The sequence below is a fragment of the Myxine glutinosa genome, chromosome 5, assembly GCF_964187855.1.
Source record: "Myxine glutinosa chromosome 5, kmMyxGlut1.1, whole genome shotgun sequence".
Lineage (NCBI taxonomy): Eukaryota > Metazoa > Chordata > Myxini > Myxiniformes > Myxinidae > Myxine > Myxine glutinosa.
Window position 1 is genome coordinate 74,267,172 of NC_136265.1, and position 13,241 is coordinate 74,280,412.

A 13,241-nucleotide genomic window follows, 5' to 3' on the forward strand; every position below is an offset into this window, starting at 1 on the left:
TGGTCTGTAGTTGCTAGGATCTGTTTTTGCACCTTTTTTGTGCAAAGCGGTGATGTTGGCTGATTTCCAAGCAGATGGCAGTTGACCTTGAGCAAAAGAGAGGGTGAAGAGAACAGAGAGAGGGTGAGATAGAGCAGCAGAGCAGGATTTTAGGACCCGTGGGCTGATGCCGTCGGGTCCAGTTGCAGAATCAGAGTCGAGGGTTGACAGAAACTTTTCCACCTTGTCAGGAGGAAAGGACACGGAGTCCAGGAGCAGCAGGGTACGACTGGGTATGGTGGGTACAGAGAGGGATGGGTTTGGGACACAAGATTTAGAGGCAAACACAGAGTTGAGGCATTCAGCTTTTTCACGTGCGGAGTCAGCTGTGTAGCCGTTTGAGGTAAGGGAGGGGATGGAGGGGGAACAGACACCAGAAACGGATTTGACCAGACGCCACCAGGATTTGGAAGAGGGAGACAGATAAGAGAGTTCGGTCTTGAGAACGGAGAGATATTGTTTCCTGGCTCTCCTGAGGGTGGACACACACTTGTTTCGGGCTTTGTGAAAGGAAATGAGATTTCCTTCCGTTGGATTTGCTTTCCAGGAGACGAAGGCAAGTTGTTTCTGGGCAACAGCCTCACCACAAGATTCCGTGTACCATGGACGGGAGGAAGGGTATGACAACTGAAGACGAGATGGGATAAATCTGTGCATGAGAGAGAGCAATTTACTTTGGAAGAATTCCCAGGATGAGTTGATGTCAGAGGTGGTAGAGATGGGAGACCAGTCCAGATGATTGATGGCTGCTTGAAGACCGTGCCAGTTGGCCTGAGTGAAATGCCAGACTCGTCGACGCAGAGCAGGCTCCCTGAGGATGGTCAGAGAAATGTCCACTTTAACAAGGACATGATCAGATGATCCGATCGGAGCAGAAGAAGAGCAGCAGACATTTTCAGGGAAGTTAGTCATAACCAAGTCCAGAAGAGAAGATGCTCCGTTGACTGAGATCCGGGTCGGGAAATTGACAGATTGTGTCAGTCCCAGTGAGTCGCAGAAGTCCTTTGCTGAGGAGCCATGGCTGGTGAGAGAGGTACCCACACCCAGCCAACTGGCATGATGACAGTTGAAATCACCACATATGAGGAAGAGAGAGTTGGGATGAGTAGATAGAAGTTGGTCCATATCATCAGACAGCGAGATGTAGATGGAGTCATCACTGTTTGGTGGACGGTACAACACACATATGAACAAGAGGTGGGAGCGAAGGGGAAGCCGTAGCCAGAGGTATTCCTGGGGGTGAGGTGGAGAGAGTGCAGTGCAGGGCGAGTGAGGAAGAGAGTTTTTGATAAAGATAGCAACCCCGCCTCCAGGACGAGGCTCAGGTCTATCATACCGGAGGAGGGAGTAGCCCGGGAGAGATACTATGGAATCAGAGACATCATAAAGGAGGAAAGTTTCTGTTAAGCAGATCACGTCTGGTTTGACAGAAGCAACCTGTATGGAGAGATCAGTTAAGTTTGAACGAAGGCCCCGGATGTTTGAGGTCCATACCGTTAATGAAGAGGAAGGGGGAGCATCAGATACAGAACAGGGGGGAGGAGGGGTAGGGTAAGATGTGGAAGAGGTGGAAGAGGTAGGGAGAGCTGTTGAAGGTGTGTCAGAGATTTCAGAATAGCTCGGAGAAAGGGAAGGATGGGGCGGACAAAAGGTTTGATGGTGATTGGGTGAGCCACAATGAGGTGTTATTTGAGGAGGGGGAAGAGCGAGGCAGAAGGTTGGGGGAGATGGAGGTGAGAGTTTGAAGGGGGAAGAAGCGGGGAGGACGCTTTGAGGAGGGGGAGTGAGCGGGGGGAAATTGAGAAGCAATGAGGGTGGGGAGATTTGAAGGGGAGGGGTGAGGGGGGAGTTTGGGAGGGAAGGGACAAGGGGAGGGATTTGAAAGGGATGGGATATGGGGGAGATTTGGAGGGGAGGGGTGAGGCAGGAGTCTAGGAGGGGAGGGGCGAGGGGGCGTCTTGGCGGGGAGGGGTGAGGGGGTAGTTTAGGAGGGAGGGGGCAAGGGGGGAGATTTGAAAGGGATGGGTGATGGGGAAGATTTGGAGGGGAGGGGTGATGGGGAAGATTTGGAGGGGAGGGGTTATGGGGAAGATTTGGAGGGGAGGGGTGAGATTGGATTTTTGAAAGTGTACGATTTATGGGAAACGAACATTTATTGCAAAATGAGTTTCTTGTGACCTTCGAGTTAAAAATACGTTTAAGGACGCTGGATGGAGGATGGAGTGCAGGAGAGTTTAGGGAATGTAGAAAAAAGGCACTATAGGAGATGGATATTTTTTTTGGGATGAATTGATTTGGTGAGCAAGTCGAAAGCAGCCTTTTAAAGAAGAAGAAGAAAAAGGTGTTATAAAATATGACGGAATACATAACTTGAGGGGAAAGTGTAAACATTGAAGGTTAATGAGTGAAAACTATCTGGGGAAATGGGGGAGAAACACGTGGTCGAAGAACGAAACAACGAATAAGAATGAATAAACGAATGAGAACAGAGAAGGAATTTTTTTTTTTTTTTTTTTTTTTTTTTTTTGAGTTGAGATTTACACAAGGAAGTAGGCTATGGGTGAAAAGCCTGGGAATACAGAGAACGAAAGTTATTGGATCACAAACGACGGACCACTGAGAGAAAAACAAAGCCTCAAGGTTGTACAGTGCACACTGTTCAAGGCCTTGCTCGCGACACGGCAAACAGACGATCAATTTATGAAAGATAAACACCGAGAAACAACCAAAGTTGCACACAATAACTTCACACACCGAAAGATAAATACAGTTTCGACAAAATACAATTGTGAACAGACTTAACTTCGAAAAACGTGGAGACCGTGTGGAGCTTCGAAAATCCCTGCCGCCGTCTCCAAGATCTCGCGAGATCTCAATTTGAAGTCACACATGCCTCAAAATACACTCACTTATATGGAATTGAACGCTGAATCCAAAAATGTAAGTGAAATTGCCTTGTTTTTTTTTAACATAATCTTCTATATATTCTAAATACTAGGGCATGCCCGTACTATATCTATATCTAAAATTATATCCCCCCCCCCTCTATTTACATGAAATGGTTTGGTCCAAAGCGAACGGCTTGCGAGTACGGTGACAATCCCCCCCCCTCTATTTACATGAAATGGTTTGGTCCAAAGCGAACGGCTTGCGGAGTTTGGTAAAGAAATCGCCATAGCGTGCACAAACGCGCAGGAAAGCGAAAGAATCGCAAATTAGTTTTAAAACATAGTTTAACGCCAACATAGCGGCAACATAGTTTGCCAACGTGAAATAAATGAATACGCTCTCAAATGTGCCGTCCGAGGCAGAGTCTGTTCGCCACGTTCGGCACACGTGATAACTCGCTGCTCTCTGATTGGTTGAATCGTTTTTTGGACATAGCTCGGTAACTACTTGTCCGATTAATATGAAACCTTGAAAAGGCACATCCTCGGGTCCCCAGCAATATACCTGGCAAGTTTCAAGTATATCGGACCCGTCGTTGTCGAGAAACAGCGGTCACAGACAAACACACAGACATACACACACACACACACACACACACACACACACACACACACACACACACACACACACACACACACACACACACACACACACACACACACAGATTACTGGAATTATAGATAGATATATCTGTGCAGTGTCTGTCTTGTGTTGTCTTGTCTTGTGCTGTCACTGAACTACTCCCTCAAACTTTTGTGAAATCGTACTATTCCAACTTGACCCACGACGGGAGTATGCGCTCTACTGAGTGGCGTTCTAGTTTACCTTTGGTTTATTGGGGATTTTTGGTTTCCCGTAAAGGAGCTTCTGCAGAGGCTTCAACGATAAAGTTTAAAAAAGACTTGGCTCGGAATCCAAACGTCTCGGATATCTTTCTTCCACACTAAATTGATGTCCATGACGTGATTCTCAAAGGGATGGACAAGGTGTTTCAAGCACGCAACGAGTTGGCGGAAATGAACGGCCAGTAATACCCTTCCCGGACGCTCAACCAGCTTTATCAGTGCCATCAATTTCGTTGAAGCTGCCACAGTTCTGGCCTAGTGACCCGCAGCTGTGGTGTACGTAAGTCAAAGCTCAATTCGATCCCGGAAACATCACTCCCGAGTTCACGTGGTTCAAATGCATTGTTGGCTCCTTGTCACCAGACTATGCAACGTTGGTGATGGATATTTTACTCCAACCTCCAACAAATGTCCTGCAGACGACATTGAAGACCAAGCTCATAAAGCATAGGAATCCCTCTGAGCAATGCCACGTTGTACACTTTCTTACATCCGAGAATTTAGGAGATTGAAGCAGCTTCTCAGTAATTGTCCTGCTACTTCTCTTCTAATCAGGATTTTATCCGAATATGGATGTCAATCTTCACCAAAAATCAAACCAATTCGTCCCAGTCACACACCCAACCTGCCCACCGAATTCCATCCGAATCTGTCCACAACGTTTTGTGATATCCTGCATACAGACAAACAGACAGAGGTGAAAACATAACCTCCGTCTACCTTCGGTGGGCGGAGGAAATAAACCCTTTTAATCATCAGAATTTTTTCCCACCTTTTGCCTTCGGTCATTTACAGACGTCTTAGAACCCTGGCTCAGAATGCCTGCATTAGCTGGGCTTATGACGTGACAATATTCAATTAAACCCTGAAATACCTAAACATATGACAACGTGCAATTACAACAACTTTATTCTCTCCTTATTTTGGGTTGTGTAATGTGAGTGTCCATAGTGAATGATGTTATTTATCGGACATGTGATCCGAATTTTTGGTTGATCTAAATATTTTTACAAATTTACTCATCATCTAACCGTTTCCGCACAGCCGTCAGTACAAGCATGTCCTTTTATTTTTTTGTCGACAAAGTCGAGGCTGGTGGAGGAGGTAAAACATAGATTGGATCAGGACGTAACAAAACAAAAGGAACAGTATAAATAAAGAGAAAACACAACAACGACAGGGTTGAGGGACAAATCGAGACAAGTTGGAGATGTGGGGAGGAATGAGAGGTAGGGGAGGCTGCACTGGGTGAACAAGATGGATACAGAAGCAAAATCTCAAGAAGTTGTACCCTGAACATCTCAAACAATATTGTGATGACTCAATGTGCAGAGGAGAATCCGTTATTAATGAGTTGGGCCGTTGAATCATTCTGTGGTCTTAAGAAAAGTCCAACAGCAGCATCTCTCCAGAGAATAACATCAGTACGTACATTGGACATGCACACATACCTGTCTGTAACGGAACAAGCAGAATGTTGTTGTGGTTCAGACCTTTCTCTTGAGATGTTGGATCATCCTCAAACTCAGATTCCACCTTCACTTTCACAATCGAATCTGAAAAGACAAACATCCTTAAAAAAAAAACAATAAAAAAAACAAAGAAGGAACAAAGCTTTGGTGTAGTATAGATTTGAAGGTTCATTGTACACCGCTCCTTTCCTTTGCCATCTCCGGGCGCTGCATGACGTCATTGCCAGGCACCAAAGGGGGCTCGGCAATGACACACGCTGAAAGGTAGTACTCAGTTTTCACTCCGGTTTCTTTCTTGTTTGTTTGTTTTCTTGTTTGTTACTTGCCGGAATGGATTCCGGCGAGTATGTTAGTTGGTTGGTTTGTCTGTCTGTCTGTCTGTCTGTTTGTGCGCAGTACTACATTTACATTGTTGCACATCGCATCGCCATACTTTACACACATATTTGCATTGTCCTGGAATAGACTGTGCCCAATTTTTAACTCTCAAGGCCCAAGGTCAAGCTCAAGGTCAACCAAAACGTGAAAATCGTTTTTTTGCTAACTAGCAACGGTACTCGCCATCACCGTCGTCTCTCCAACTTAAAATCCCACGAGATATGTGGAAAGGACGACCCAAAACCAATTATCTTCTTTTTGATTCGTATATAAACATCATTAAAAGTAAATAATGACCTCTGCCAAAGTTCAAAAGACGTGGGTTTAATCTCTACATGAGAGAATTCCACATAGCTATTTGGGTGGTGTATAAGCTAACAGATTGCTGTCTCCATCGATCTTGCCAAGGCCGTAACACCTATCGGCTCAAAATCCTTTCAACTGTTGACTTGGTAGTTTTTATAATGAAGGAAACACATATCGGGAGTACATACGACATAGCGATTGTGAATGTGACAGCTCTGAGGCGTCTTTCGCTTCGCATCGCATCGCAGTGACGGCGAGCACCAACATGGCGGCTGTAAGATTAAAATCTGGCTTCAAGCCCCCTCACCAAGCCAAAATGTTCATTATTCAATTCCCGAAAAATAACATGTGGCATAAAATGGTCAAAAATGCTTCGTTTAAATTATTTTTTGGGGTCAAAGGTCAGGGGGCAAAGTTTTCATTGAAAATATATTTCAAACCACTATAACTCTGAAAGGACAAGAGATATGCATACATATACTCAGTTACCTTCCATTGCTTTGCGTAAAAACATGTGTAGATTTCCCACCATTTTGATCCAAAATGGCCGATAAAAAAAAAGTACATCCCGGCAGGTCCTCGGTCTCTGACCGATTTTTCATTACTTGCCGGAAAAGATTCCGGCAAGTATGTTGATCGGTTGGTTTGTCCGTTTGTCTGTCTGTCTGTCTGTCTGTCTGTTTGTCTGTTTGTTTGTTTGTTTGTTTGTGCGCAGCACTATGTCTACATCGTTGCACCTAGAATCGCCAAACTTTACACACATATTTGTCTTGCCCTGGAATTGACTGTGCCCAATTTTTAACTCTCGAGGCCCAAGGCCTCCATTATGACGTCATAATTTGATAATGCGACAAGTACAAAACTTCATCCGATCAAGATGCAATTTATTGAGTGCCATGTCGGCATAAACTGGTGGAGAAAAAAAAATGATGATGTTATCGGTCACGTGGTTCGGCCGCCATCTTTGAAAAATGTAAAAACTTTGCACCTCTATCTCCAAAAGTGCTGAATAAAAAAAAAGCACAAATCCGCCAGCATGGCTCAGCACTGTGCTGCACTCTATGCTACACCACTGTGCACCACTGTTCTCTACTCTACTCCACTCCACACAAAAACACAAATCGTGACTGGCTCTTCTTTCTGCTCTGCTCTGTTTTTTGAATTCTGTGATTCACAAACATTCCCAAAAGTCTCTTCCTCTCGGTGCGAGACCGCTCATTGATGCGAGATGCTTTTATATCTTGAATGAACTAGAGACTGCGCATTACCGCCAGATCATTCCATTTCCACAACTTCCAAGAACACCAACAATCTTTCTTTGGATTGTAAATCGAACTGCAATAATAAAAATACAGTACTTGTGACGTTTTTTTTTTTTTTAACTCTGTCCAACTTTGGTAATAAACATGTCACTTCTACAATACAGTCATATACAGTTATCCCTTGTTTTACACGGGTTTGGTTTACACAGTTTCGACATTACACATTATCATTTTCTGCATACCGTTCTGTGTTTACGCAGGTCCAGTCTCACTTTTACGTGGTATTTTTTCCCCCGGTCAGTATTTTTATTCCTCCACCACAGTGACATGTGCACTCAGTTGCACAAATGCGTGCAGGTGGTAACTGAGACACGCAGTATGTACAGTACTGTAATGTACCAATCTCTGCGTCATCAAAATGAATTCCTTCATTTTGGGTTATTATTGCCATTCGTCATTCTTAGCCATGGCTCCCAAGATGAAATATGTTGCTGTGGTGAACCAATTACAAAAGCGTCGAGGAAAGTGGCATCTTTGTCACAGAAAGTGGAGGGTTTGGGTAAGCAGGGTTGGGGCGAGAGTGCTGCACCACTGGACAGACATTATGGCGTTAACAAGTCCAGTATCCGCAAAACAAAGAAATGCACAGAAAACATAAGGGGAAGTGAATGCTCTGGTTGTATGACACGTGAGAGGTTGACTCCTGCAAGCAGCTCCAATACTTGACTCAAGTTATCAGCGAGAGGAGTGAGATCGGAACCTAACCCCCGTGTTTCCAGGATCGTAATCCCCGTGTAAAACAAGGGTTTACTGTATAATAAACAAACCAAATCCATATACAATATTTAGAATAATTAGCATGAAGATCTCACCGAACTAATATATCACCAAACAGTCTCTTGGAAAGAATTAATGACTTGTTTTTTCAAGATCGATGAGAAACTTCAGTTAGCAAATGTTGTGGTTGTTCAAACCTTTGTGAAATGAGGAGGACTGGTCCAGAAACGTGGACTCCACCTTCACAGCCGCAACAAAATCTGAAAATAAAACATCGCACTCAAACTCAATTTTAAGGAACATTTCTAAACTAGAACGGCACTCATAGAGCACATAGTCTCACCTCACATGCTCATTCTGAAGAAAAATACCATCGCCCATATACCCGTGTCATCAATGGACCCTAATATGCCACATCCATTGCTATTATTCATCGCTTTATTGATGGATTATCATGAGAATTAACGACCACTTCTGTGCACATTAAGGCTAAATTGTATTAAAAGGTGAACATTAAATACATTTCAAACTATATTGCCCATAATGAGTCGATCATATGTATGAAGTTTTGCATCGTTCTGTTGCACGTCTCTGGAGAAGGTATTTTTACATTTTGGTTCTCAATCCAATATGGCCACGAGACTATGTGACCATGAACAAAAAATGTATTTACTCACATCAGGTTGTAGATCAGACAGGAAGTTTCTGATTTTTTGGATAAAGATTTCAATTCAACCAATTATGACAGGTACACCACATCACCGATGACATCATCGTTATCACCCTATAACCCCCCCATGTGGAGTTCATGAAATATCCCAAGTTTAAAATTTTTTGTTCAGCGGTTTCAGAGAAAATAAGGTTCAATCTTTTTTCCTTTAATCCAAATGCCCGCCATACCATGTGACAAATGACATCAGAGATATCAATAAAATATTCTCCATTGGTATTGCATCCTCTCTTTAAAGTTTTTAATCGATCGGACAAGCGGCTGCAAAGAAAGCATTTTAAAATAAACAAGCATTCTGAGTATTGCGCTGCAATACATGTCCCCTACCAAAGTTCAAAGTGCCATAACTTTGTCAAAAATGATCGAATATGCAAATTTTTGCACTGTTGATGCTGGTTTTCAAACTTGATCAGAGGTATGCTGAGACACATGTGTGTCACTCCTCGCCTCGTTGATAAGCCTGCAAGGTCGCTCCGTGGAGCGGCCTGCACGTATTGCACTGTGTGAATTATATAATTACCAACTCACGGTCTGAGGTACGAGCGATTCAAGAGATATCCATTTTTAAAAATATTTTCGTTTAATTAACGATATCTGCCAAACCACATGCCATATCGGAAATTCCAAAAGGACATTTTAGTGGACCGACATGCTGAACAGATCTGTGAAGTTTCCCCTCGATTGGATCAAAAATGAGGGAGGAGCTCGGTTTTAAAGGTTCATGCTTAAAAACATCATAACTCTGAAACCATGTGACGAATGACGTCATGCTCGCTGACGTTTTTGTTCGTCACGGGTATGCGATTCTGCCTGCAAAGTTTGGCCTCGATCTGTTCAGCCGTTGCAGAGAAAAAGGGGTTTTCGTGTTTTCACGAAAAACAATATGGCGGCCGAACCACGTGACCTGGGACGTCATAATTACCATTAAAATATTCTACAGACCGAGTCCCCCCTACGGTGAAAATTTGATCTCAATCGGTCCTATTATTGCAGAGAAAATCTTTTTTGAAGGAAATTAAAACTTAAAATGGCACTGAGTTAAGGATCATCAGAATTATCAGAATTCCCAAAGTTCAAAGTGCCATAACTTTGTCAAAAATGATCGAAACGTCATGAAGTTCGAACTTGATCTGTAACTTATCATGAGGAAACCATGTACCAAGTTTGAAATCATTAGCATGAAGAGTTCAGAAAAAAATGTCTGGAAAACTGTTCTTTGCGTGACGGACTGACAGACGGACAGACGGACAGACTGACGGACGGAGTGAAAACCTGTAGTCCCCTCCGGTGTACACCGGTGGGGGACTAATAAAATACATAGATGCGGATGCACACAGACGAGGACTTTCATCTCAAAGCGAGAGAGGACAGCATTCAAGGCTACAAAGGACCGGGTGCCTCTTCTTTGCTGCACCAACGCCACAAGGGACAGCATGATTAAGCCGATGATGATGTATCATCTTCCATACCTACGTGCTCTCAAGGAAAAAACAGGCGTGGGTAACATCTGCCATCTTCATGGACTGGTTGCACAACTGGCATGGGTAACATCTGCCATCTTCATGGACTGGTTGCACAACTGGCATGGGTAACATCTGCCATCTTCATGGACTGGTTGCACAACTGGCATGGGTAACATCTGTCATCTTCATGAATTGGTTTCACAATTGGCGTGGGTAACATCTGCCATCTTCATCGATTGGTTGCACAACTGGCATGCGTAACATCTGCCATCTTCATGGATTGGTTGCACAACTGGCGTGCGTAACATCTGCCATCTTCATGGATTGGTTGCACAACTGTTTCAGCCCTAAAGTGGAGAGGTACCTGGCAGACAAGAACCTCCTCTTCAAGGTTCTCCTGCTGGTGGACAATGCTCATGGCCACCCCATGGGGCTGAAGGGGTGGAGGAGCTGACTGAGGAGGAGTTTGAGGCCATCAACAAGGTTTCCAAGAAGGAGCGGGGTGACGGTGGAGAACGGCAGTGAAAAGGAGGAAGAGTTGGCGATGCCCAACCAGGTCATCAAGTTCCTTGCTGAGGTGCTGCAGGTTATAATCTCGGTCGCTGACAGGTTGCAGGATGCCGACCAGGTGATGGAGCAATACCTCTGGTACCTTTTTAGAACGTAACGGAAAAACCACGAACAGGAAGGACCTCCTGTGGACACTGGAATACTGCGTGGGGTGTCGTGTTCAGGTGTTCTGTGAACTCTCCTATTTAGCAGGGGTTTTGAAATCACTTCTGTGTGTGTCTGTGTGTGCGTGTGTGTCTGTCTGGGTCGTAACTTTTTTTTTTACCATTGAGCTATTATCATCAAATTTTCACCAAAGCTCTATTATGATAATATGTAGAAAGTAAATTAAGAATTTTGTCAAAAGGTCAAGGTTGCATAAAAATCACCAATTTTCACCCCAATGACCTGAAATTTGAAGAACTCGCTTATCGGGTCACAGAATTGGTTCACCAATCAAAAGGTAGGAGCTGATTATTGTTTTTGATCTGAAGCTCAAAGGTCAAGGCAGCATAAAATCTTTTTCATTTTGCATTTTTTAAAACTGGTTTCGTTGTTTTGACCATACGGAAGAAGAAGAGAAGACAGAATACAAACGGACACAGACGGGCTTTGCATTTCTGATGCTTTCTTGTTGCATTTCGTGTTGGTGTAACAGAGACAAGATGGGCCGAATGTCCTCCTGCGTCGAATTTCCTCGTTAATGAATCTGATTGATGGACCCCGATCTTACACCGTCCGAACTATAATCTTATTTACATTCAGGTTAATGTCCCTGGTCCTATCATTGTCTATTCTGTTAAAATAAACTCAACTCCTCCATTCATTTTGTCGATAACAGGGAGAAACGATCGAACTTCTCAAAATCGTCAAATAACGAATCTGCTCTCAGGAATCAAAATGTCCGTTCGAGCTCCGATTACAACGAACGAGATCGATTCACCATCTCAGGACATCGACACGATATTGTACGACTGAACCCGATCCGCACATGGTGGGTTCCCACATAAACAATTAACGTACATGGTGCACAGCACGGACCCCGCACGGGAACAAGAACGTCACGTACCGGGTCCGAACTCCTTGTCCCCGGGAGATTCTCCCGGACCGAGCAGGTTCCTCCCATCAGAGATTCTCGTGGATCCCGGAGGGTTCACCTTGTGTTTCTCACCTGAGAGATCTCGGTTCATCGGACACAGCTCGGTGTTTGTAACTTCGGGACAATTCATTCTGTCTGGTACAACAGAACCGAGGGACAGCGAAATAGTGGAACATGTCGTGCTCTCCTTCCTCCTTAAAATCTCCTTCTTCTTCTTTAATTGAAATGACGTAAGGACTTTTCCCCTTAGACCACGCCCCAAATGTAACCTGGACGCCCCGTGAGTGACGATGTTCGTGCTCGAGATCTTTAAACAAGTTTAACAACGACCTTCCGGTTCCTGTCCTCGTACGAAACAAGTTTAAAAGTTCGACATTCCGGCTATTTCGTCCTTTTTCATATTATTAACAGTTTCCAAAGAGGTTCCGCCATCTTTACCTGTTACCCTCGCCAAAGGAGAAGGTGTTGCATTTGAGTCCGTTTGTTAATTGTGAAAATTGAAGATTTTTCAACTATATTGATCGATCCTGTGCGTTATTGTCCCCCGTCGCTCAGCGGAGCTAAAGGGGGACTATGGCTTTCCCCTCCGTCCATGTGTCCGTCCGTCCGTCCGACCGTCCGTCCGGGCGTGCGTGCGTGCGTAAGCGAAGGACCGCATTCAAATTTAGTGTGCGGGTGCAACCCACGTGAAAATCCAAGATGGCTGCCGCCATGTATGTCTGATGCCATGTATGTCTGAACCTTGCAACCTGCATATCTTGAAAAATAAGCGAAGTACCAACTTCTAATTTGGTGTGTGGGTGTATCTCGGCATAAGGACGAACGCTATTGAAAATTGGGTCGCCACGTCAAAATCCAAGATGGCCGCCACCATATATATGTCTGAAACTTGTGAGCGAAATATTTCGAAAAATAAGCGAAGTACCAACGTTTAATCTGGTGTGTGGGTGTATCTATTGGGTCGCCACGTCAAAATCCAAGATGGCCACCGCGATGTATGTCTGAACCTTGTGAGATGAATATCTTGAAAGATAAGCGAAGTATCAACTTCTAATTTGGTGTGTGGGTGTATCTCAGCATAAGGAAGACCGCTGCTGAAAATTGGGTCGCCACGTCAAAATCCAAGATGGCCGCCGCCATGTATGTCTGAATCTTGTGAGAAGAATATCTTGAAAGATAAGCGAAGTATCAACTTCTAATTTGGTGTGTGGGTGTATCTCAGCATAAGGAAGACCGCTATTGTAAAGTGGGTCGCCACGTCAAAATCCAGGACGGCCACCACCATATATATGTCTGAACCTTGTGAGCGAAATATCTTGAAAAATAAGCGAAGTACCTTCTGGTGTGTGGGTGTATCTAGGCATAAGGAAGA

General features: G+C 44.2%; 1 protein-coding gene across 2 annotated transcripts in view; it reads right to left on the reverse strand.

The window, feature by feature from the left end:
- The window catches only part of LOC137427431 (uncharacterized), a 110,056-nt gene that overhangs the window by 42,796 nt on the left and 54,019 nt on the right, over positions 1-13,241 (reverse strand). Inside the window, exons 1-3 of one of the 2 annotated variants that reach the window (XM_078778213.1) lie at positions 11,840-12,078; positions 8,226-8,288; positions 5,285-5,389 (exon numbers count right to left, since the gene is read on the reverse strand). In XM_078778213.1, coding sequence (XP_078634339.1) covers positions 5,285-5,389; positions 8,226-8,288; positions 11,840-11,999 — 328 coding nt within the window. In that variant the 5' untranslated portion in view covers positions 12,000-12,078. Of the gene's footprint in view, positions 1-5,284; positions 5,390-8,225; positions 8,289-11,839; positions 12,079-13,241 lie in introns of those variants that run through there. The other variant, XM_078778214.1, reaches the window with a different exon arrangement.